General features: G+C 36.2%; 1 protein-coding gene across 1 annotated transcript in view; it reads right to left on the bottom strand.

The window, feature by feature from the left end:
- SLC38A6 (solute carrier family 38 member 6) overlaps positions 1-27,086 on the bottom strand; it is a 63,965-nt gene that overhangs the window by 9,046 nt on the left and 27,833 nt on the right. The window contains exons 6-10 of the mRNA XM_047767474.1: positions 19,082-19,160; positions 9,723-9,805; positions 9,188-9,246; positions 991-1,056; positions 722-775 (exon numbers count right to left, since the gene is read on the bottom strand). Of these exons, the coding sequence (XP_047623430.1) occupies positions 722-775; positions 991-1,056; positions 9,188-9,246; positions 9,723-9,805; positions 19,082-19,160 (341 nt within the window). The remainder of the gene's footprint in view (positions 1-721; positions 776-990; positions 1,057-9,187; positions 9,247-9,722; positions 9,806-19,081; positions 19,161-27,086) is intronic.

The raw sequence follows: 27,086 nt of genomic DNA, 5'->3' as shown, positions 1-27,086 counted from the left end.
TGGTGTACAGGTGGAGGGGATTCTAGTATCTGGGACCTGCATTTCAGCAGAATCAAAGAGTGTACATGAAGACACCTACAGCAACAGGGAAGCCAGGGGACTCTTCTAGAATGGTATGGCAGAATCATCCAGATCATACTCCCTGTCTCCTCTGCGATGCTCAGGGGCTTTTGCAGGCATTTCCAGTATCCCAGGGCTCTCAGAGAAGCAAGGGGACTTGGCCTCTCAGCCTCCGCCACAGGCGCCATAAATTTCAACTCTGGAATGTCGGCCAGAAGACATATTGGCAGGGCTCAACTGCTGGTCCAATGATGAGGCTGTTTAGCCACAGACCAAGGTTCTACTCACAGGGGAGGAGTTTCCGATATAATTGGCTATTTAGCTTTACAAGTCCAGAGGGCAAGAGGAAGTCTGTATCCACAGAGGACCGTATTGGCCAGACCAGACATTCGGTAAATCTGTTCTTTTAGGCAGTGGCCCATTTAAAACAGGCCCCATTTAAAGGCATGCCAAAAAAAAAAAAGGGGGGGGGGTGGCTGTTTCATAATGGGCCACCCTGTGTTAAATAATATTATTCTTCTGGTAGGCAACCCTATACTTAGCACTTTCATGAAAATTAATTAGTTACAGGTACAAAGACCTAAGAGACCCTGTTACACAAATCTCTTAAAACTTGAAATGTGAAAAATCAACCAAAAGTATCTGTTAATAACTTACATACCTCTTTGGAGAAATGAAAGAGCTTTGGTTTACAATCATCTGTAGCATTTGAAATCTGTTTAAGAGGATTGAGGGGAAAGAGAGAAACCAACAGTCATTACAAGTCAGAATACATCAAAAAAATGAATTTATTATTACTAGACTTCCAAATAAAAATATTTCAAAATAAAGTTCTAAAATGCAATATAGCCATTCCTTTTTTATTAATTAGGAAAAAATCATTATTAATTAGATTTTTTTCCTTTTTATCTTAAAAAAAAAATCTATTACCTGGAAATATCGCTCTATGTAATTTAATGTCAGAGGACAGGGGATGGACCATTTTTTAATTATTATCTGTAAGAAGAAGCAGAATCAGCATACAGATTGTTTCTTACAAAATTCATGACAAGAAATTGATTTCAGCTAGGTCAGCATTATTTCAATTAATCTAACATCGTACCAAATAATACGCTAATTAACAGGAGATTCTTCATTTCTATGATTTTTTCTCCAGTTAGAATGGAGTGACCATCTGACATGGTCACCTACAGTGGGGAGGGTAGGTGTGCTGCATATCTGTTTAGTGGAGATCTCCCCCATTAAAGAATGAGAGTACTCTCGTGTCAACTCTCAAAACTTCAATAGTATCAAGGCATTTAAAAAAGGGCAACTCAAAATGGGAACATAATGTTTTAAGTGACAACAGTATAAGAATATATAGCTATTTATAGACCTGGCATGTGTAGCAGATAGAGAAATATTAATACCAGTTTTGGAAATGGCCACAGGCAGATGCAAAGGGGGAGGCTCAGAGATATCTGCTGTATGAACACTATTCCTCTTTGCTTTTTGTCAGATGCATATTACTTTTGGTGAGTGTGGATGAAGCCAGCAAAGAAGAGCACATGGCTAGGGAACTAGAGCTGGTAAAAATGAATTTTTTAGGAGGTCCCTGGTGGCCTACCAGTTGAGAATTCGGCATTGTCACTGCTGTGACTCAGGTTTGATCCTTAGACTGGGGAACTTCTGCATGCCATGGGAATGGTTAAAAAAAAAACAAAAAAAAGAGAGAGAGAGAATTTTTTTAAAAAATTAAAAGAAATTCAGAGGAATGCTATTTCCCAGAAACAATCAATGGAAATGTCAGGATTTTAGTCTTAATTGTGACCATCCTGTTCCTAGACCTACAGGTGGGTTGTGTCAACATTACCATTGTTGTAGCTGTTTCAGGGCACGTAATTACTCTATAAATACTTGCTGCAGGTTGAAACCCAGCAGACAAAAGGGAAAGGGAGAATAAAGGAGGCAGAAGTCTGTCCTTGCAGAAGACCAATAAGTAAATACTATTTCTATTTGGTATTTCTATAGTTTTGGGTTTTTACTAATTCAATCAAAATTTTACATAGTGATAAAACAGACCCATAGAAAACATATACTTTTAGTATTAAGTCAGTGAGTGAACTAAAAATTCCTCTTAATCAAAACCCTCACCAAGAAAAAAAAAAAAAAAGAAAGAAAGAACTATAAGGATAAACTAGGCAAGTTGCTTTGACAATTCTAGGGAAGTTTTCAATATGGAATAAAACTAAATGGTCAACTTACCAAGTGGAAAGAAAAAAATCAAAAGCAGTAATATCACCTTTTTTTTTTTCTTATGTTTTCCCAGAAAGGATGAGAATGGGGTGAGATAGAAGCAAGGTTGATACTGGTCTCTCTTTTCAGCTCCAAATTCAGCACCTCACTTTTCCCCCTGACTAAAGAATGGTGGTGGCAGCAGCAAAAACCATTTACTGATTGAGTACTAGGTATTGATTGTGTATAAGGTCAATATGTGAGCCGCCTCATTTATCAGCTGCTATTGCTAGCCTTGCAAATCAAAGTATTTCAAAACAATGCTTCGGATGCAATATGATTACTTTTCAATAATTAGAAGATATCATTCATAGCCTGATTTTATAGTAACATAAATTCAGTTATTACAACTAATATTTCTGCAGAGACCCAACCCAACCCCAAGCCTGTGAGTGGGGTTGGGTGAACAGAAGTGTTTTCTGATAAAGCAGCATGACAGGATAGGAATGGGAGATAACCTATCACAAAGAGTGACAGGGAGTCCTTGTTCAGGCTCAAGGCAGAACCTGGTAAGAAGATAACTCCAGGGGTCAAAAAGAAAGACAAAGGGAAAAAGAAGATTAAGCATTAAAAACACTCATTCACGTGAACAAAAGGTCCTTCCTTCTCTCTGCTTCAAGTTCTTCTCGTCTTTCAAGGCTCAGCTCTAGTTTTACCTCCTTCCACATTCTTCTTCTTCTTTTTTGTCTTTTCTAGTGCAGCTTCCACAGCATATGGAGGTTCCCAGGCTAGGGGTCTAATTGGAGCTGTAGCCGACGGCCTACACCACAGCCACAGCAACACGGATGCGAGCCTCGTCTGCGACCTACACCACAGCTCACAACAACGCAGGATCCTTAACCCACTGAGCAAGGCCAGGGATCGAACCCTCAACCTCATGGTTCCTAGTCGGATTCATTAACCACTGAGCCACGACAGGAACTCTTCCACATTCTTCTTTATTCTAGAAGAATATCCCTAATGCTCCTCTCAACTCTTGTAATTCCTATTCTGAAGCAAATAAATCAATACTTAATTGTGTATTGACTATATTGTTTGCTATTTTTTTCCTAATAAATTTATCTCATCTTCCTGACCTGACTGATGGACCCTTAAAGAGTAATGTCCTGGTTAAACTCCCACAACTCTATAATGCCTACCATAGTGCTCAGTAGAAGGAAATCCAAATCAGAAGGAAATCCAAAATCCATTCAAATAATTCTTTATTTTCCTTACTGACTTATTAAAGTATTACTTCCAATATTAGTATTAGAATACTAAATCTGGGAGTTCTTTTGCAGCACAGTGGGTTAAGGATCTGGCATTGACAATGCTGCGGCTTGGGTTCCTATTGTGGTGTGTGTTCGATCCCTGGACTGGGAACTTCCACATGCTGGGGGCATGGCCAAAAAACCTCCACCCGAACAAAAAGAATACTAATCTGTACCCAGGACAGAACTTTTAGAAAGAATGACAATTCATCTGTGTTAAAAAAAAAAAAAAATGGGGAGTTCCCATTGTGGCTCAGTGGTAATGAACCCGACTACTATCCATGAAGATGTGGGTTTGATCCCTTGCCTTGCTCAGTGGGTTAAGGATCTGGTGTTGCCCTGAGCTGCAGTGTAGGTCAAAGATGCAGCTCAGATCACATGTTGCTGTAGTTGTGGTGTAGGCCGGCAGCTATAGCTCCAATTTGACCCCTAGCCTAAGAGCTTCCATATGCCTCAGGTGCAGCCCTAAAAAGATAAAGGAAAAAAAAGGGGGTGGGGTGCCAGAAAAGCTACCATCATTCTGAGCCACTGCTAAAACAAAATTCATTTTTAAAATTTTAGCTATTTCAGGAGGGCCAAAAATTTATGTCAAAATTTTTAAGCAGGAGTTGCCATCGTGGGTCAGTGTTTAACGAACCTGACTAGCATCCAAGAGGATGTGGGTTGGATGCCTGGCCTCACTCAGTGGGTTAAGGATCAGGCCTTGCCATGAGCTGTGGTGTAGGTCGCAGACGCGGCTCAGATCCCGTGTTGCTGTGTGTGGCTTTGGTGTAGGCTAGCAACTACAGCACTGATTGGACCCCTATCCTGGGAACTTCCATATGCCATGGGTGCAGCCCTAGAAAGACAAAAATATATATATATATTTTTTTAAGCAAAATAAGGATTTCGAACAAAAGATAAGAGTCTAGGTTTTAATTTGCATAATTTGAGAAAATAATAGTTTTCTGGACTTACTTTTTAAAATGTAATATAAATATACAAATTTACAGAGTTCCCGTCATGGCTCAGTGGCTAGGAACCATGAGGTTGCGGGTTCGACCCCTGGCCTTGCTAAGTGGGTTAAGGATCCGGCATTCCCCTGAGCTATGGTGTAGGTCGAAGATGTGGCTCAGATCTGGCATTGCTGTGGCTCTGGTGTAGGCCGGTGTCTACAGCTCCGATTAAATCCCTAGCCTGGGAACCTCCATATGCCGTGGAAACGGCCCAAGAAATGGCAAAAAAGACAAAAAAAAAATACAGATTTACTTTATTGATAAAGACAATCAATGAAAAAAATGAAATCCTTCAAAAAAATTTGGGTTAATTTATACATTTCCTTTCTCTAACCACCATGTATTTTAAAACTTAATACTTAGAAAGTCTAAAATAAATATAGGGATACCTCATTTTATTGTGCTTTACTTATGCTCAATCTACTCTGCCTGTGCTCTGTAAATGGAATAACAAAGCCTATATGTCAGCACCTCCATTTATAATATGGTTTAGTGACCATTTTAAGCCCACTATTGAGACCTACTGCTCAGAAAGATTCCTTTCAAAATATTACTGCTCATTGACAAAGCAAGAGCTGAGATGGAGGTGGACAAGATGTCATTTTCATACCTCCTAACAGAACATCCATTCTGTAGCCCATGATCAAGGGGTAATACTGACTTTCAAATCTTATTTTTTAAGAAACACATTCCATAAGACTATAGCTGCAAGAGATGGTGATTCTACTGATGGATCTGAGCAAAGTAAATGGAAAACCTTCTGGAAAGGATTCATTATTCTATCTTTTTTAGTTTATGCTGGATCCTTAACCCACTGAGCAGGGCCAGGGATTGAACTGCATCTTCATGGATACTAGTTGGGTTCATTACCATTGAGTCACAAGGGGAACTCCCAGACTCATCATTCTAGATGTCGTTAAATGCATATGGGCTTCATGGAAAGAGGTCAAAATACCAACATTAACAGAAGTTTGGAAGAAGTTGATTTCAACCCTCATGGATGATTTTGAAGGATTTAAGACTTCAGTGGAAGAAGTCACTGCAGTTGTGGTAGAAAGAGGAAGAGAACTAGAATTAGAAGTGGAGCCTGAAGCTGTGCTGAATTGTTGCAATCTCATGATAAAACTTGAAAGTATGCAGAGTTTTTTTTTAAAGATGAACAAAGAAAGTGGTTTCTTGAGATGGAATCTATTCCTGGTGAAGATGCTGTAAAGATTATTGAAATGAAAACAAAGGATTTAGAATATTATATAAACTTAATTGATAAAACAAGTGGCAGAGCTTGAAAGGACTAACTCCAATTCTGAAAGACCTTTCTATTGTGGGTAAAATGCTATCAAACAGCACTGCATGCTACAAAGAACCCATTCAGGAAAAGAAGAGTCAATCAATGCATCAAACACCATTGTTATTTTACTTTAAGAAGCTGCCACAGCCACTCCAACCTTCAGTAACCACTACACAGAGCAGTCAGCAGCCATCAACATCAAAGCAAGATGTTCTACCAGCAAAAAAGATTACAATCCATTGAAGGCTCAGATGGTAATTAACATTTTGTAGCAATAAAGTATTTTTTCCTTTGAGTTACAGTTTATTGCAAGATACTGACTATATTTCCCTCTGCTATATAATAGGTCTTTGGTGTTTATCTATTTTATGTATAGTAGTATGTATCTGTTTATCCCAAACTTCTAATATATCCCCACCCCTTTCTCCCTTTGGTAATCACAAGTTCATCGTCTATGCCTGTGAGTCTGTTTTGCTTTATAAATAAGTTCATTTGCATTATTCTTTTAATTCCACATACAAGTGATATCAAATGATATTCATCTTTAACTTAGTGTCATAATTTCTAGGTTCATCCATTTTGCTACAAATGGCATTCTTTTATTCCTTTTAAAGCTAAGTAAGCAATAAAGTATTTTTAAATTAATGTATATACATCATTTTTTAGACATGTTATTGCACACTTAATAGATTAGAGAATAGTGCAAACATAACATAACCAAAAATTCCTGTGACTCGTTTTATTGTGATACTAGCTTTATTGCAATAGTCTGGAACTAAACCAGCAACATTTCTGAGGTATGCCCATATGCTAGTTAAAAAGAGAATTAAGGAGTTCCCATTGTGGCTCAGTGGGTTAAGGATCTGATGATATCTCTGGGAAGATGCAGGTTCGATCCCTGGGGCCTCACTCAGTGGGTTAAGGATTCAGTGTCGCCACAAGCTGTGATGTAGGTTGCCATGGCTATGGCATAGGCATCAGCTGCAGCTCTGATTTGACCTCTAACCTGGGAAATTCCATACGCCATAAATGTGCAGAAAGAATTATAAAAAGGTAAAAAAAAAGTAAAGAAAAGAAAAAAGCATGCAGTGTCTTCACTGTCTATTATACTTTTTTTTTTTTTTTTTTGACCAAACCCACAGCATGTGTAAGTTCTTAGGACAGGGATCAAACTTGTGCCACAGCAGTGACCAAGCCACAGCAGTGACAATGCCGGCTCTTTAACCTACTGGGCTACCTGCCCTATTGTAGACAAAACTTAAATTGTATTCATAGGTAAAAATCTGAGCTGATGGTTTGTAAAGCACGATAGTAAATGCAGAATAAGGGTATTCTTTCCATATGATGGCTACATTAGGAATCTACATCAAATTAAAGAGTATCTGCAGTGACAGAAATGAAAACTGTGAAGACCACAACAGACGTGTCATATCAATACATTTTACCTGTTTCAAACTATTGGCTATAAAACCAAATTACACCTAACTATGCAATGCTTGGGCTGTCAATTATCTCTTAGGAAAATATTCAATGTTATCTACACTGACTCTCTTTAATATCCATATGTTCGTTTGCAAATACAGGCCACTCTTAACCCTGTAGATGCTTCCAATAATCAAATTATGATGAAAATATTTGTTATTTCCCTCTAAATGTAGCATTTAAAAAGTGTGTTTATGGATGTGACGTGAACTTATTTTGGTAATCATTTTGCAATACACATCAGTCAAGTCATTATGCTGCACACCTTAAACTTATTCAATGCTGAATGTCAATTATATCTCAATAAAATAGAAATAAAAAAGAATGTATGTTCAATTCACTTGTAAGATACAAGTCAAACAAACGGGGGATTTTAATGTTGATAAATTCAACAAATGTTAAATGTAAACACTGTTAAGTATTTTTAGTTTTAAGAGCATTCATTAAAGTATAAATATTTCTGTCTACTTGAAACCAGGGTAACTTTCGCTTCATTTAAATAATCTAAAGTTCTTTTGTCCTTGTATCCCAGAAGATAGTTTAGCCTAAGTTAAATGTATCCTAGATAGTTTTGACAGCTCAGAAGTCTGGCTTTATTAATATGTTTAAACTAATGATGTGTTGTCTTGATCTTTCGGATGGCATTTTTCTTTCATGCATTTCTCAATAATAAAGGATGGTTTTATCAAGCTTATGATGTTGAGTTTAATCAAGCCATTTAGATATGTATCTTGGCAAGTTTAAAATTTAATTTAATTTGAAGTTCACAAATTTAATCCTACTTAAGTTTTGACAGGTACTGACTATGCAAAAAGAAAAAGGATTTTTTTGGGAAAATTTCACACAAAGATACAATCTTTGGAGTATTAAAAACTGTTTTAGAAGCATTAAAAGGAAATAAGGGAGTTCCCGTCGTGGCGCAGTGGTTAACGAATCCGACTAGGAACGTTGAGGGTTCAATCCCTGCCCTTGCTCAGTGGGTTAATGATCCAGCGTTGCCGTGAGCTGTGATGTAGGTTGCAGATGCGGCTCGGATCCCACTTTGCTGTGGCTGTGGCATAGGCTGGTGGCTACAGCTCCGATTCGACCCCTAGCCTGGGAACCTCCATATGCCACGGGAGCAGCCCTAGAAAAGGCAAAAAGACAAAAAAAAAAAAAGGAAGAAATCCAAATTCTCATTTACCTTCACATCAAATTATTTTATAAACATTAAAGTTTACATCTGAGATTTTTCCTAAATAAAAATGAGCTAATTTTAAAAAATATTCCACACGTGAAAAAAAATTTCTTTGCAGCAGACTTTTTATGAAAGCTTAATCACACTGAATAAACCAGAACAGATAGAATTCAGGCACCCTAATTCTTACTAGATGTCTTCAATGGTTAAGCCTCTGAAGCTCTGGTTTTGTTAACAGGATAAAGTTGCAAAATTAAGATGACTATGATCAAATTGATTTTACAGATTAAGGCCAGTCTGCTTACCATGCTTAAGTACCCCCTCCAAGCACACACACACAATAGTGTACATAAATAAATGGATACACACACCTACATAAAGAATTATTATACTCCAAATAAGGTTTTTACAGCATTGGTGCCTTCTTCTCTCTAGTTAGCCACAGGAGAAAGTGAATTTGAAATGCTATTCTGGCTAAACCTCTTCAAAACAGATACAATGAAGGAAATAGTTTTGCTATATAAAAGTGCTTTTAATAACACATTGAAATAAAGTGGGATACCTTCCCAAAACAAAACGGAGTTAAAAGAAAAAAAAAAAGACATTAACACAAGTTCAATTTTAGTGAGGAGATAAGCAATACACGATATTTTAAACTTACCACAATAGCAAAGAACACCATAAAGAAAAATGATAAACTACTTGTGTAGCCCAGAAAGCCTGTAAAATAACAGTAAAATAAAAAGCAATTTAAAAGGAAAGTGATCCTAATGTGCAGCTAAAGCTATACATCTTGGGCATGTTTTTTATTACAGTGCTTGGTATCTGGGGTTTAGGGCTGAGAATAACAACATTCCAACTGTCTGTCACAGATCATTTATGCAGCTCTGTACAGCAGAATTGGAACTGCTTACCACTAATGGTACACTGTAAGGAAAGGCTGCTCTTTAATGTTCCACTGTAAAGATTTTATTTTAGTGGGGCAGACAAAATACTACTGCAAACCACGTAATAGGTTAACTAGGCAAAGCTGAAGGCTGAACAACCTAAAATAAGTCCCAGTTCTAAATTATTCACAACAACCTTCTACTAAAAAATGTGTGGTAACGTGAAATTTAAAAGCCCCTTGGTATTGTTTCCCTTCTTTCTTTTTCCTTTCTTCTAAACAAATAATATTCTCTTCTATGAAGACTTACCTATTTTAGGAAGAAGTGCAAGAGGGAACACAATGCCCACACAAATGATTATTAGTAATGTTTCACCATCAAGATACCAAAACCTATTAGGAAAAAAAGTTCTATTTCAGGCACAGGACTCCAGTGTTTGTGTTTACACACACACACACACACACACACACACACACAATAACCATTATAGCCACTCATTAGGAAAGCCTTTTCCTTTTGTTAAAATACATTCTTGTAGGATCCTATTATTCTTATTAATGAATTTACATTTAAGAAGTGTATCAAAACAAGATGCCATTTTTTCAACTACCAAATTAGAAAATATTTAAAAATAAGATCATAGACAATATGCATGAAGAATGATGAGATGTAGACAAAACCAGTGAAAGCATAAACTATGTAAATTACTTTTCTGAAAAGCAATTTGGCAATGTATATTGAGAGCCTTCAAATACTTACTATTTATAAAAGACTATTAAAAATAAGGAAACAATCAGCAATAAGAACAATATTTTTGTAAAAAGATATCTACCGAAAACATCTGAAATAATGAAAACTAGAAACAAATATCTAGGACCACGACAATTTTAAAATAAATTATGTGACTATACGGCAGTTATAAAAAAGAACATTTTTGAAGTATAATAATTTAATAACCAACTAGACTTCGGTAAAATTAAATTTAAAAAATAAAAAGTATGATAATGTAATGAATACATCATAAATATTTTTACTACGATAGCTATTTTGAGGGAAAATACAGATGCATTAAAAATGGAAAGGAACTGCAATATATAGACAGCTATTATTTCTGGGTGGTAGAATGATGGGTAATTTTTATTCTTTATAGTTTTCTATATTTTTCAAATTTTCAGGAAAAAGCATGAACTACCAGGAGAAAACGTATTTTATTTTTCACATAAAGGCATTAGAACACTGAATGAACAAAGGTAGGTTAAAACAGTGATGGTGTAGGAGTTCCCGCTGTGGTACAACGGGATCGGTGGCAGCGGTTCAATTCCTGGCCCCATACAGTGGGTTAAGGATGTGGTGTTGCCACAGCTGCAGTGTAGGTTACAACTGTGACTTGGATCTGATTCCTGGCCCAGGAACTCCATATGCTGTCGGGTGGCCAAAAGAAAAAAGGAAAAAAAAAAAGCGACGGTGTATTTGATTATTAAAACAAAAGAAACAAAAAAACCTAGATGCATATTTTAAAAGAAAGATATACTTAATGTATCAAAAATGGGTAGTCTATGTAGCAGCACTATGAAAATTTTTTGCTTTTTAGGTCCATACCTGCGGCATATGAAAGTTCCCTGGTTAGGGATCGAATCAGAGCTACAGCTTCCAGCCTAAGCCACGGCCACAGCATCATGAGATCAGACTGGGTCTGCGACCTACACCATAGCTCACAGTAACGTGAGTGAGGCCAGGAATGGAACCTACATTCTCATGGATAATAGGCTCATTACAGCTGAGGCACAATAGGAACTTACTAGAAATTTTTATTTTCTCTTTGTTTACATATACACGGTTTTAATTTTTCAATATAAAAATACTTGTGTTGAAGTTTTTAAAAATTAGAGTTAATTCTGCAAGACTTCAAGAGTAAAGACTTCACTTTAGAACATAACAAACAATTCGTAAAAGGATTGTAAAAAGAAATACAGCTAGTAAATACATATGAAGAAAAACACAAACTCTGGTGCTAATTAAAGAAATAATAAGGCTGTTGAAATTAAATGAGTGAAATTATTTTAAAAAATAATATTCAAGGACGTTGCATAATTGGTCCTTCACATATTGCTAGATCTTATCAATTAGCATTATCTTTTGGAAAAATATTGATAATATGTAGAAAGAGCAATTAAAATGTGGTAACTTATCCTAAGAAAATAATCTAAAATATAAAGAATTCTGGGAGCTCCCATTGTGGCTCAGCAGTTATGAACCCGACTAGTATCCATGAGGATGCAGATTGCATCCCTGGCCTTGCTCAGTGGGTTAAGGATCCAGCGTTGCCATGAGCTGTGGTACAGGTCACAGACATGGCTCAAAGCCCACATTGCTGTGCCTGTGGTGTAGGCCAGCAGCTTCAGCTCTGATTCGACCCCTAGCCTTGGAACCTCCATATGCCACAGGTGCGGCCCTAAAAAGGCAAAAAATAAACTAATTACTTAATTAATTAAAATATAAAGAATTTTATGTGCATGAAGTTGTGAATATAACATTATTATAATATTAAAAAGCTGAGGGAAAATCATACATATCCAACAATAGAAAATGTTTATGTCAAAAACTGCATACTCAATTGAATGTTAAGCAGCTTTTTAAAAAAGACAATTTAGTAAAATGGAAAATCCTAAATAAACAGAAATACAAAATAAAGATTATTATCTATGTTTTATTTATTTTTAATTATTTTCTTCTTTTTACAGCCATACTTGCAGCATATGGAAGTTCCTGGGCCAGGGGTCAAATGGGAGCTGAAGCTGCCAGCCACAGCCACAGCAACACTGGATTCGAGTCACATCTGAGATCTATGCTGCAGCTTGTGGCAATGCCAGATCTTTAACCTACAAAGTGAGGCCAGAGACAAAGTCACATCCTCACAACACTATGTCGGGTTCTAAACCTGCTGAACCACAATGGGAAATCCTACTTATGTTTTAAAAACACTTTTTGGAAGAAATTCAAAGGAAATAAAATGATAACAATGATTAGGTAAGAGATAGTATTATATATACTTTTTATTTACTTTTGCTTCTTATTTTCTTATTGTAGCTGTCATAGTTGTACACTGAAATGTATGCATAAATACATATGCACAATGTGTAGCAAAGTAAAATTCATGCTAATTTGAGAGCTGGGAGCATCAAAGACAATAGGTATTACTTTTTCAAACCATTTGGTAGATGCTCTCAGAATTTCCTCTTGGCTATAATGTTATCTTTTTCTGTACCAGGTAGCCAAAGTCTCCCACTACTATGTTAAATTAAGAAAATGGAAAACTCCTAGAAACATACAATATACCAAACTAAATCATGAAGAACTAAAAAATGTGAACAAACCAATGAGTAAGAACACTGAATCAGTAATCAAAAATCCCCAAAGAAAAGTCCAGAATCAAATGGTTTCACTGGTGAATTCTACCAAACATGTAAAGAAAAACCAATGCCAATGCTCTCAAACTCTTCCCAAAAAACTGGAGAGAAGAGAACACTCCCAAACTCATTTTACAAGGCCAGCATACCCTACTAGAAAAGCCACATTAGGACACTACAGATCAATATCCCTGATGAGATACTGCAAAAATTCTCAAGAAAGTATTAGCAAACTGAATTCAATAGCACATTTAAAGGATCATACATGGAGTTCCTGTTGTGGCTCAGCAGTTTAAGAACCTGACCAGTATCTATGAGACTGCGGGTTCAATCCCCGGCTTCACTCAGTAAGTTAAGAATCTGGCATTGCTGCAAGCTTCAGTGTATGTCACAGATGTGGCTCAGATCTGGCATAGATGTGGCTTCGGTGTAAGCCAGCAGCTGCAGCTGCAATTCTGACCTTAACCTGGGTATTTCCATATGTCATATGTGTGGCCCTAAAAAGAAAAAAAAAAAGGATCATACACTATGATTAAGTGGGATTTATCCATGGGATTCAAAGATGTACAACGCATGCAAATCAATCAATATGATACAGCACATTAACAGAATGAAAGATAAAAATCACATGATCATCTCAATAGATACAAAAAAAGAATATGACAAAATACAATATCCTCTCATGATAAAAACCCTCAACAAATGTAGTACAGAAGGAACAAATCTCAACATAATAAAGACCATATATGACAAGCCCACAGCTAACATCATACTCAACAGTGAAAGACTGAAAGCTTTTTCTCTAAGATGTGGCACAAGACTAGGGTGCCTACTCACACCACTCTTATTCAACGCAACGCTGGAAGTCCTAACTAAAGCGATCAAGCAAGATAAAGCAATAAATGGCATCCAAATTGGAAAAAAAGATGTAAACCTATCTTTATTTGCAGATAAGATCTTATACATAGAAACTCCCAAAGACCTCAACCAGAAAACTGTTACAGCTAATCAACAAATTCAGTAAAGGTGAAGGATATAAAATGAACATACAGAAATCAGTTGAGTTTTTATATGCTAACAAAGAAACATCAGAAGAAGAAATAAATTAAAAAATCCCATTCAAAATAGCATGAAAACTATAAAATACTTAATATCTAACCAAGGAATGAAAGATCAGTACACTGAAAACTCTAAGACTTAAATGAGCGAAAATGAAAACAAAAACAAATGAAAAGATATCCTGTTTGTGTTTGTGGATCAGAAGAATTAACACTGTTAAAATGTCCAGGAGTTCTTGGGTCTGGGATTGAATCTGAGCCACAGCTGTAGCAACACTGGATCCTTAACCCACTGTGCCAGGACAGGGATCCAATCAGTGCTTCTGCAGCAACCTGAGCCACTGCGGAAAGATCCTTAACCCACTGTGCCACAGGGGGAGCTCCTAAGAGACTGGATCTTAAATGTTCTCACCACAAAAAAGAAATGACAATTATGTGAGGAAATGGAAGTGTCAGCTAACTCTACTGTGGTAATCATACTGCAATATCTAACTGTATTAAATCAGCATGTTGGACACCTTAAACTTACACAATGATGTATGTCAATTATATCTCAATTTAAAAAAGAAAAAAAGGAAAGAAACAATTTCCTCTACAAGGGCTTCAACTGGGGCTTCTAACACAAACTTGATGATTCATTGTGTCTCCATCACAGTCTGGTGTATGAAGTTCTTTTCAATGTGTCTTTATAAGGTACTGTTGGGTGCTGAGACTTCCTATTTAACAGAAAAAAGGGAAGGAGCAAGAAACACCACGATCACAGAGCTCCCTTCTCCACCCTAACTCATGTCTTTAGGAAGTGATTGTGCCAGAAACTAAAACCATGCACAAGGATTTCCAGCAAGTGGGCCAGAAGCTGTCCCGGTAACCCAAGAGGTTTTAAGAGAGGACACAGATTACAAACACAACATGATACTCCTTGGCATATTCCTCTTCCAGTCACTCTTGAATAAGTATGAAAATGGGAACTTCAAAATATCCCTCAATGAGGAACACCTGGCAATTAATTTCTGAAGCTGGCAAAAAGCCCGGGACTCTATGCCTGAAATCGCCTTCCTTCTGGGACCCAAATCAGACTCAGACAGTTGCAGTGCCAGGATGAAAAAAGGCCCAAAGGAGCACCAAAGCAGATTCCAACTGTTAGTTCTGCTATCCCTGCTGTCATGACGGAAGATTTGGGCAAAGTGAGCGTGTTAATCCTCAGGACCAAAAACCCCCTTTTCTCTTGCATGAGAATCTTAGGAACACTTTGAAATCCTAAATGTTGTAACATGTACTATTATATATTACACTCTATAACATACTCTTTCAGGTCACGATCACTCGTGTGCACAGGAGTCACAAATGCCCAAAACACTGAACTGTGGGCCTGAAGGTAACTTCACCTCCTCTGAGCAGTAACTTAGAACGAGTTATGAAATGTTAGAGCCAGAAGGGATCTCAGAGATGATCGGGTTCAAAAAGTTCATTTTATATGTCAGTAAAGTCAGCAAAAGCATGATGATGATCTTAGAAATAGAAGCAATGGAAATACTCCCTATTCTTGAATCTCTCTCTGGATTTATGGGTTTTTTTTTTCAGATACTGTCCCACTTTTCTCAAGATTACGGTTTCTTTACACTCTCCTCTTCACAGGATAAAACTTTCAATTCCTAATATAAAAAGAACTTCATTGTAAAAATGTAATTTCTCTATCCTTGGTTTGGCTACTGGTTATTATTAAACATTCCTTTCCTTTATGAAGTTATGTTGACATAACCAACCATAAATACAATGCCTTTCTTTTCCATTCATCAACAAAGGCAACAGAGTAGCGCGTGGTAAAGTGAGTTTAAATATCATGTGCATGTCACAGTCAACTGAATTGTGTTTGGCAATGAATATTTTCCAAGGAACAGAAATGATTTAACTTACATAATTAAACCACAGCTTGAGAAATACAAGCCAGTAAAAAGAAATCTCAAAAAGCACATAAATCAAGATTTTAGAAGAATACACTAATCTTAAAATTTTTCTTAAGTGGGGAAAAAAAAAGAGTTATCTAAGAGAACTCCTGTTGTCCTTCTGTGATCTAAATATACATTCTCTTCAGGCCAAAAGAATTTGAGTAGAAAGTTTTGTACTTCCTAGAAAACTTGTTTGATCTGTGGATTTAATCCTATATGATAAAAATGTTCCAAGTATGAAATATAGAGTATAGATCCTTAGCTGTATTGCAAATGCTTTGGCATGCAGATGTTTTTTTCCATATTTTAATGAAAACCAGATTTATTTATAAGTCGCTTTAATTTCATTCTTGAATGGAATGGAACAAGAGTATCATATGTTCTGAATTAGGATCTTACTCACATCCCATATCAATTATGTACCTCAAATGCAAGACAACTTAATTGTGTCAATCATATTTCCCCGACAAGATCATTAAATGTTAACAGAGAGCTTCCAACTTTTAACAGCCATAGAGTTTTAAAATATGTTATCCTATGAAAAATATAGATGTCTCATAAAAGTTTGATATAAGTATTATAGATTCTGACTTCTAATAATAATTTTTGAAGTTAATATATTATGATCATAAAGTTTCTTTTTGACAATATCCTTAAAAAGGCTTATTTTCTCATAAAGGTAGATCAAATCTCACGGGTAACAGAGAAAATAAGTACACCTGAAAATTCTTAACTGCAATTTATTGTCATTCAAACCCTAAAAGTATGTCAATATCATATTGATCTCACAGAAGAAACATTGCTCTATAACTCTATATAGAAATAAACCGTCCCAGACAGTAGAGTCAATTACCATAACATTTGTTTCTTAATTATTTTACAGCATTAAGCTTCAAAGAGTAATGATTTATCTGCATCCTAACCAATTAATATAATTACTTATTAACACTTTCAAAAATTTTAAATCCCAAATAAATGAATATATATTACATTTAAAACAAGATGAAGCTAGTAAAAAGATGTGCAATTTGAAAACATCATAACAGAGGAGTTTCTGCTGTGGTGCAGTGGGTTAAGAATCTGACTCCAGAGGCTTGGGTCACTCAGGAGGCATGGGTTCAATCCCCAGCCCAGTGCAGGGGTTAAAGGATCCAGCATTGCTGCAGCTGCAGCTTGAATTCGATCCCTGACCCAGTAACTTCTATATGCTGCAAGTGCAGCCATTTAAAAAAAAAAAAAAATCGGAACAGAAATGAGGCAGACTGGCCACAGTATTTTGAGGTATACAGTTTAAAAACTCATTTCTAACATGTAAAAATGACATTTTTATCACTTTTCTACTAATTGCATATGAGGGAGTTAAATATTTATTCATTTACTTATTTAAACAAACCAGAAAAAAAAAAAAAACTTAACAAAGTAAGTAAAAAGTAAATGACAACTGATTTAAAATGAAGCTATGGTAAAAGTATTACTTCCAGAGAAAGAAGACCTAAGTTTTAACAGCAGTTCTATCGCTCATTATTTTAAAAACTTTTTTATGTATTTTTATCCCTCATTCTTCCACAAAGACATATGACAACTAAAAAAATGTAAATAGAAGTCACCAAATTCAGGGCCAAGAAAAAGGAGAACACATGTAATAACTATTCAGATTAACATCGTTTATGTAATACATTCATATTTGACTCTGACCTACCAGGCAGGCAGAGCCAAGAGGGAAAAAACCACCTTTAATATAGTATTACTGGAATTTCTTTTTTTTTAATTGAGGAATAACGGGCATACAATGCTATGGAATTTCTCAATTACCTATACTGACATTATGCTATCATCTTCCAAAAAAGCATGTGTATGTAGAATATCTTACTTGGTCATCCCAGTAACTTTGTTAAGGCAATACACCATTATGCTGGATGAAGAAACCTCAAGTTCAAAATTAAGTTATATGGCCAAAAAAAGTTAATTTTCTGAGATTACTGAATATAAAATGGATAGAACACAGTTCTCCTTACTCTTAATCTACCATTCTTTGTCTTATCTCTTACTGCCCTGAGCTCTCAGACTTAATTTATAAAAGAAATTTATCACACAGAATTTTTTGAGTAATAGAAGCTCTCCTCAATATTTTTACAGCAAATGCAGAAATGAATTTCACATGGGTGTGTCACACAGCAATTGTTTATCACAATAAGAGCATAAAACATAAAAGTAACTAGATAAAGTTATGAATAAAACAAGTTAGCTATAAGTATCAAATGTGATAATGAATGTGGAAACCCTGTAAACTGTAAAATACTATACAAAGCACAGTATCTTCCAATGTTGAAAAATTATTAAAGACCTATACTTACCTTTTTTCAATCACATTTTCTTGATGGTACCTATTCTAAACTATACTATATGTTCCTTATAAATTTGCATTTGCAGTTGCCTAAGTAGAATTATTTCATGGAAATCAAGTCGTAAAAGCTAAAAACTCAATTCTACAATTGAGTTCAAATATTAGAGCAGAGCAATCAAATTTAAATCTAAAAGTCTGACAGGTTTTTGTTTTATAGTTTAGAAAGTATCTAAAGTACACTGGAAACAAAAGGATTTATTCTGCCTTTTTATTTTTCTCAAAATTTCATGTTTTATTTAGTAAAAATATAAATAATTTTCTCCATAAAAAGAGACGAATTAATAGTCTTTACAGCCCAGTATTTTTAAAATCAGAAAGGAAAATGGTGATCTAACATGGCTTAGTATTGTTTGTAATACTGTTAAAAACCAGAAAACACAATGTTGTTTTTCAAATAATGCTTTACAGCAGGAATTTTACACACCTATGCTGTATCTTTAGCACTATGGTTTGCTGAGAAGTGACAGCAGTATTATCCACTCCCCTCCTTTGTGTAAGACCTTTACTGTCAGTACATTCAGCCTTTCTCCTTCTAACGCTTAGTCTTCGATATCCAGAAGTTTCTCCTCTACTCCTCTCCCAGAGCTAGCTCATACTTGTCCGCCCTTTCCTGCCCCCATGGAATGCAAGGATCATGCTGGCATGTCAGAGGGTTCAAAGCATGGCGTGCTGTACATAATGGATCATCACTATTCATCCATAGAGTGTTTTCTTCTCTATTACTACTCGGTCCCTGCCTAATTTGTAAGTGCCTTGAGGGCAGGGACTACATTTGTTTTACTTCCCACCAGGGCTTAATGTATTTATTAAACTAATAAGTGAATGGATATAACGTGAGATTTTTTTTCCTTACCCACTATGGTCTCCAGACAAAAATTCTGAAATAGCTGCAGGAAGCTCTGTTTTAATAATTAAAAGATAAGATGACATGGCTGCAAACAGAATAAAAAGAGTTCCTATTAGAATTCTATAATTTTTAACCATTTAAAGAATAATCTATCCAGAAACACAAATGTCCATTATGGCTATGTCAACATGTGAGAGATTAACACATACTGCGCTGTTCTCAAAGACAGATATAGACCAGAAATTGAGATAAATCGCTTGGTAGAAAAGAATAATTGGTAAGCTCATTAGGTATCTTTTATTTACATTTCAAGTCACTATTTAGGTAAGAGAAAGGGTCTTGATTATAGGCCACTGATAAATGAAATTTCATTTGAAGTTTTGCAAAACTCTTAATGTTATCCTCCTGTCCAAAGTATTAGAGGTTAGTTTGGCAACAGCTGATATAGAAATAGGAGTGTAATAGGTATAGCTTATAAGTGTGATTATTTGTTCTTTCTTACCAGAGTGAGACCTCTCCCCAGAAGTCCCACTTCCTCTCTCTCCCCTTCCTCTGCCCACCCCAACAGACATATTTTAGACACATATTATTATAAAACAATGACAAAATGCATGAGTTATATTTTAAATTGTCTTCTAAAACAGATGAGAAAAGATTCAACTGAAATTGACAAAACTTACAACTTTTACTCCATTTTATTAAGAGGACTCATCTGTATTACACAATCAAAACCTGAAATTAGTTTTAGTTCTCACATTCTACCTGACAGGAGCTAAAAAATAACAAGCCTTTTTTTTTTTTTTTTTTGTCTTTTTAGGACCACAATCGCAGTCTATGGAGGTTCCCAGGCTAGGGGTGGAATTGGAGCTGAAGCTGCCAGCCTACTCCACATCCACAGCAACTTGGGATTCGAGCCTCATCTGTGACCTACACCACAGCTCACAGCAGTGCCGGATCGTTCACTGAGCAAGGCCAGGGACTGAAGCTATGTCCTCATGGATAATGGTCAGATTCCTTTCCACTGAGCCACAATAGGAACTCCAGAAATAACTAGCTTTTAGAGCATTTTAATAATGATCCCATTTCTGGTATAGCTATAAAAAAACCCCACATCCTATAAACCTTCCGTCATATACTGGGAAATGTTTTAATATGGTTACAGAACACAGAACTCATTTGTGTAAATGCCTGAGTTTAAGCCTAAATGCTTAAGTATATAGAAACTCAGGTGATTTGGAGTTAGAACTTCAGTATAACAGAGTAATAATTAATCTCTCTTTCCCCCAGAGATTAAGTAAATATTAAGGAAGAGCCATAAAGAATATGTCCATGAAGAATAGAGTGTACTCTGTGTGCATGTTAATTTTATTATTTATTTATATTTCAGGAAACATTTCACTTTCTCCTTGGACTTATAAAACCTAAGAACATAAAAGAATGCCAAGTCTGAACAGCAAAGATCTAGGGAAAAACTGATTAAAAGGCCCAAAGAATTTAAGAAGAAGAATGTGTATCCTCAATCAACATAGTCTTTTTTTTTTTTTTTTTTAAGTAGCTGAAATTCACAATTATTACACTGCTGTTTGACTACTCAACCCAGGACAAAAAAAGGCTATGTACTAGTTTGTGTATAAATTTACATGAAGATAGGCAACACTTAAACACAGACATTATCAATTTTTTTTAGTAAAACAATATGTATCTATAGCAAAGTAAAATTTAGAACAGTTGAGTAAATAGTCACTTCTCTGTAATGAAAATACACATATTCACATTTTCCAGTTTATGACTATTTCTTTTTTCCCAGCAGAAGTACAGCTGTTGAAATCCAGCTCTTTCTCCACCAGAAATACAGTATGTTTCTTCAAACTCTCTGTTAGTTATGGGACATTACAACTAATTGTATGTGAAAAGGTACTTTATGTTGTTCATATTCTCATAAGGAAAAACACTCTCAATTTGACACAGAACATGAAGGAAGGTTTAGATTAACCTTTTCCACTCAAGGATTTGGGGTCTTTGTTTATAATACTTTATCTATTCCAAAGAATCATATACATATGGTGTGATGATGAAAATCATGAACTGAATTTTCTGAAACTGGCCTAGAGCTACTTAAATATATCTTGCAAAAGGGGGGGGGAACAAAAGTACCCTGAAAACAAGGAATGCAGACTTCCTACACAATGTAATTTATTATCTGCCCATCGGTCTTTCTTGCTTAGGTTAATACAATACCACACGCTTTTCTAAAGTTTCAGACATTCATCTCTTTCAGTAATTTTCTATTATTTCTTTTAGATCATTAGCTGTAAAAAGCTTCAATGAATATAAGATCATATTTCTTCTTAATATACAATCTGTCATTCTCCCCAGAATTTCTATTAGCCCCTGGCTAATCATTTGATCACTTTTATCCTCTGTTTTAGCCTTAACTCTTTCGTTTTCAAATGGGAGTCCTATTTCATTAGATTCCAGTCCAAAGAATCATGTATATTTCAAGAAATATGAACTCACCAAACATATATTTCTCTCTGAAAAAAAGACCTCAGCACATAAGATATAATAAAATGTGTAAAACATTGTTTCTTTCTTAGAGAATGCTAGTGTTTATTCACACTGTTTCTTTCTTAGACAATGCTAGTGTTTGTTTTAAGAGCTACACAATCACAGAGCTCATGATGGGGAAAAACTCCACTGATTAAGCAAGTAAAACAAAGAAAGACATTATCGTTTTCAGTTTACCTTATTTTTTCCTAACCACAAATAAAGTTCCCTGCAAGGACTACTACCCTAATATATAATACAGAGAGAAACAAAAAAATTACTAAATATACACTAAGTTAGGAATACATCTTAACTACATTTACATAAAAAGAAATATCAGCTTAATTAAAGTGGAAATGTTTTAAAGATATAAAATCAGGAGTTCCCATCGTGGCGCAGTGGTTAACGAATCTGACTAGGAACCTTGAGGTTGCGGGTTCAGTCCCTGCCCTTGCTCAGTGGGTTAACGATCCGATGTTGCCATGAGCTGTGGTGTAGGTTGCAGACACGGCTCAGATCCCGCGTTGCTGTGGCTCTGGCGTACGTAGGCCAGTGGCTACAGCTCCAATTAGACCCCTAGCCTGGGAACCTCCATATGCCGTGGGAGCGGCCCAAGAAATAGCAAAAAGACAAAAAAAAAAAAGATATAAAATCAGTAGGACTGCTCACATACCCATTGTTTTTAACCAAAAGGTTCACCACCTCCAGAAGCTGCCGGCCACACCTTTCACCCCATGTCTTCCATTAATGGCATAAGGAAGTGTTTAAGGACTTATCTTAGAGACGGGTCATAAGCAAGGCTTTGTAAATGATTTTTGCTGACATCAATACATAGCAGACTCCTAATACAAGACACACCATGCTGTACTCTAAATTAATAGCTGTAACAAGGTCATCCATGAGAGCCACGGTTCTAGTTAAGTGGGTCTGGCCTCCACACCACCCAAGCTAGAATTAGGGTAGAGGACATACCTTGATGACAGGTATTCAGCCATTACAAATCATTTAGTTTCACCACATTAACTAAATAGGTATTCTTTACTCCTTCTTTTAAACATAACTAATAGAACTCATTGTATGGAAACTGCCCTGGGAAGGAAATAAAAAATCTGTCAACTTAATCAAAACACAGAAGTTGAAAGTATTCTTTAAAAGCCATGTGGAGAAGCAACTGTTATATTAAGAAATGACTAAAACAGGGTAAAATCTGATTAGGCAATAGCAAGTAGTAAGGTATTAATATTGCTTGAGCTCATCATAAAGAGAAACACGTGAGTTGGGAGAATGGTGGCTGAGGAGGGAGCTGTCAAAAACAGAAAAAGGGAAAGTGCTCTGGAGGCAGAGAACCACCAGAAGAGCAAACATTCAGGGGGCTTGGGGTGCCTAGTTCAAGTGATTTGCAAGTTCTTTCCTCGTTTAACCTTCACCGCAAACCTGTGAGGTAGATAGTATTTATTTCACAGGTGAAGAAATGGAAGCATGGAAGTAACTTGCCCAAGCTGGAAACAGTCATCTGGCTTGAGATATTTGCACCGTCAACTATTACACTATGAGAAAGCACCAAGGAGCAGAGTGAAGAAGAAATCCACCATAGCAAAAGAAAAATAAGAAATGTCTATCAAAAGGACCAGTTCCCAGAATCATTCGTTACTCTTTTTTCATCAGCATTTAGACAAAAAATTGCTTCCAAATGCTATTTAACAGTTCGGTTCAAAGAAAATGAAGAACTTCTACAACACAGAGTATTTGTTAGAAGCATTAAAAACTTAAAATGTTCATTTCACTTTGAGGTACATTTTCCTTTTTTTTTCTTTTTTCTTTTTTGTCTTTTTAGGGCAGCATACGTCGGTTCCCAGGATAGGGATCCAACCTGCGTCCTCATGGATGCTAGTCAGGTTCATTAACTGCTGAGCCATGATGGGAACTCCTGAGATACATTTTCATTTCAGTTTTATAGCTGGTTTGGTGAAGTTATTAGTCAAGATTCCTAAGACAAGCTAAGGAGTTTCATGACAGGCCTCTACTGTATTTACCACTATGATTCTATTGCATCTGCAGCTATTATTCTAGTTCAGAAGAGAATGTTTCCTATTCTCACATATTTGAGATATTAAAACTACAATGAAATTTTAAAAAATCAAAACAAAAACCAACCCCTCTTCCCCCAAACCCTGTACTCTCACAGGCTACTTTACTCAAGATTCCTTAAAAGGAGTTCTCATCATGGCTCAGAAGTTAGAGAACCTGACTAGCATCCATGAGGATGCGGTTTCGATCCCTGGCCTCACTCAGTGGGTTAAGGATCCGGTATTGCCGTGAGCTGTGGTATAGGTCGCAGACTCAGCTCAGATCCTGTGTTGCTGTGGCTGTGGCATAGGCTGGCAGCTACAGTTCGAATTGGACCCCTATCCTGGGAACCTCCATATGCCATGGGTACAGCCCTAAAAGACAAAAACCGAAAAAAAGAAAAAAAAAGACAAAGTTTCACTTGGAGTTTGGGTCTAAGAAACCATTAGTTTATAAAAATAATTACCCTTTTTGTTAAACACTTAAAATACACATATGGATATAAGATTACACAGATCTATTTTTAAAACAGAATGAGGTTTTCAGCACTTGGAAGAAGTGCAGCAACTTCTTAAAGGATTAGTCAGCCAGCTCTAAACAGATGTGCTATAGGAAGAAATAGTAGGTTTGCCTTTCCTTCTAAGAGAGATTCAGTTTTACTTCACACATGCTTTTAGTCATGGATAGTAACTGGTTTATTCTATTCAATGTATCTGCTAATCTGGTGTTCCTACTAAATGTCCAAAGCCACCGAAAGTCTATCCCCACTCAAAATAGTTCACAACACAATCTCTCTCCTTTTTCAAAAGGACTTAAAGAAAAAAAAATCTGAAAGGGAGTTCCCATCATGGCACAGTGGAAACAAATCTGACTAGGAACCATGAGGTTGTGGGTTAGATCCCTGGCCTCATTCAGTGGGTTAAGGATATGGCATCGCTGAGAGCTATGATGTAGGTCACAGACGCAGCTCAGATTCTGCATTCCTGTGGCTGGGGTGTAGGCTGGCAGCTGTAGCTCTGATTGGACTTCTAGCCTGGGAACCTCCACATGCCTTGGTACGGCCCTAAAAAGCAAAAAAAAAAATTCTGAAAACAATGTCATTTCCCTAATTTATGCACAAATAGAAATTAAAATATATGGAGGGACTCCCTCCACCCCCACAACTCAAGGAAAATACATGTTTGTTTTGTCATCTATCAAGATTTTAAACTTGAATAAAAAATGACCAGAATACTTACCATTCTGAAAATCTTATACACTTTAATAAAATTTTTACTAAGAAATACTTCTCAAAACTTTTTTAAAGTGACAAGTTACCAGCAAATTTTGTCAAAGGAATTACTTGTGAGAAAGACCCTTCTTCCCAATTTCTTTTATCTCCCCCATTCTAAAACTGCTTTCTAGAATTTCTGGACAATACTATTCAAGGTCTCCAGAAGCTTGCAGATTGACTACAGATGAGCTGACCAGCAGATGGCGTTGTAACAGCACGCCCAACCCGCGTTTCCCAGGAGACAGTACAAACAAGTAATTCTTCAGAATTCACTATCCTACCAAAAATATTTTTTTTCAGAAAGTAAAGCCAAATAGTTTTTAACTTAATATTAAATCACAGTTTTCAAAAATACTGAGCATTTGAAATTTTTATAGTTCTCAGTTGAGAATGATCTTATTTATATACGTTTCTGTTTATAAGATTTAGAAACTGTGCTACTTGACCACATAAAAGGAGTGCTGAGTTTCTCTTAAAACTTAGATCTCCAAACTGAGGTGTTAATCAAGACAGCTAGAGTAGGTCTATGGGAGCTCTGCTAGTCTGGAAAATCTGGGTCATTCTAGCAATTTCAAAAGGTTTCTGTAAGTTTACTAATGTTTAGGGTTTTCCTTTCACAATCATATAGCAGTGATTCAATCTTTAATCTCCTTTAAAGAACTGGAACATTAAAGAACTAAGGAAAGAACATGCTATCCATAGTGGCCCCTTCATATTTTATAAGAGGAAAGAAAGGATTTAAATACTCCTAGGAGCCACTCACCTTGCATTTTGATTTGGGCAAGATATAAAACCAGAAACAACATCAATTTACTTTTATCGTATACTTCTCAGAGTTAACAGGACTTCTTCTCAGCTTAACTGAAGATGATTTGGGGTTTACTGCTTGATTTCTGGGGATATTTTAGCCAACTGAGTGGTCTATCTCAAGAGTTTAAACACATGTGAAACTAATTTTTAGAAAAAGAATCTCAATGCGACACAACTGGGGGAACTATGTGGAAACTACCTGTACTTACTTGCTCTCACAGTTCTTAATCCTTCTACCTGTAGTCCACTAAATTCAAACTCTCAGCCAGAGTTCTCTTCCCTATAACAGCATTAAATATTAAAACTTCCAGATGCTGCTTTTTTGACTTTGTGTCCAAGCAGCAGAGACTGTCAGCAAATACTCCTCCAGGGCCTGAGGCAGTGGGCAGCTGGGGGCTCTCTCTGACTTGGCCTATTTTGGGCCCCTCATTCATTAGTGCTAAGAGGCAATCAGGAATCGCTTCTAAGTAGTATTTTACTATGTGGCTCTCCATTTTCCAAAGACAACTGTTTCCCTAACTCCAGAGTAAGAGTGTTAAATTTAGTGAGTCACATATTTTTCTATCTAAAGTTTAGAGATTTTTCAAAGACAGTAGATTGTTCCGGTCTATTTGTTAGACCACATTAGTGTCCTATGACTAATACTTGGTGTGTGATTGATACAGGGGAGAAGAAAAAGAGTTTACGTCAAGTTCTGATGGTAGATTCTTCCCTAAAGAAACCATATGCTTACTTATACATTCTGTGTGGTCTTCTCTTCCCAGTTGATCTTCCTTTTAAAGGGGTACCAAGCCAGATTTGCTGGCTTTTTCTTCTTTCCCTCTAACTCTTTACTTTCTTCCTATGATAAATAAGACTTACTAGATGCCTCCTATGTGCTAGGTATTTAAAGACATAAATAAATGAGCAATCTACTCAGATATATAGAATACAAAGACGTAGGGGATAAACTGAGTCTTACTAAAAGATTCATGCAACAAATATTGATCAAGAACAATTCATGATCATCTTGATTTTAAAGGTCACAATTTCATTTTTCTCACAGATTTGTCAGGGGTATAGAATCCCAAGAAAACTGAGAAATGTTTAAATGTTACAAAGAATAAAAGAGTTAGGAAATATTAATTGAAGACATGATTACCTAACCTAAAAGCAGATTTCAAAATACTTTATTTTCTATTTTACATATATAAGATCTAACTAGAGTTCCCGTTGTTGTGCAGCAGAAACCAATCTGACTAGGAACCATGAGATTGCGGGTTCGATCCCTGGCCTCGCATAGCGGATTGAGGATCTGGCCCTGCCATGAGCTGT

The sequence above is a fragment of the Phacochoerus africanus genome, chromosome 2, assembly GCF_016906955.1.
Source record: "Phacochoerus africanus isolate WHEZ1 chromosome 2, ROS_Pafr_v1, whole genome shotgun sequence".
Classification (NCBI taxonomy): domain Eukaryota; kingdom Metazoa; phylum Chordata; class Mammalia; order Artiodactyla; family Suidae; genus Phacochoerus; species Phacochoerus africanus.
The sequence above is the reverse complement of the archived record's forward strand: the minus strand, read 5'-3'. Positions and strand labels throughout refer to the sequence as shown.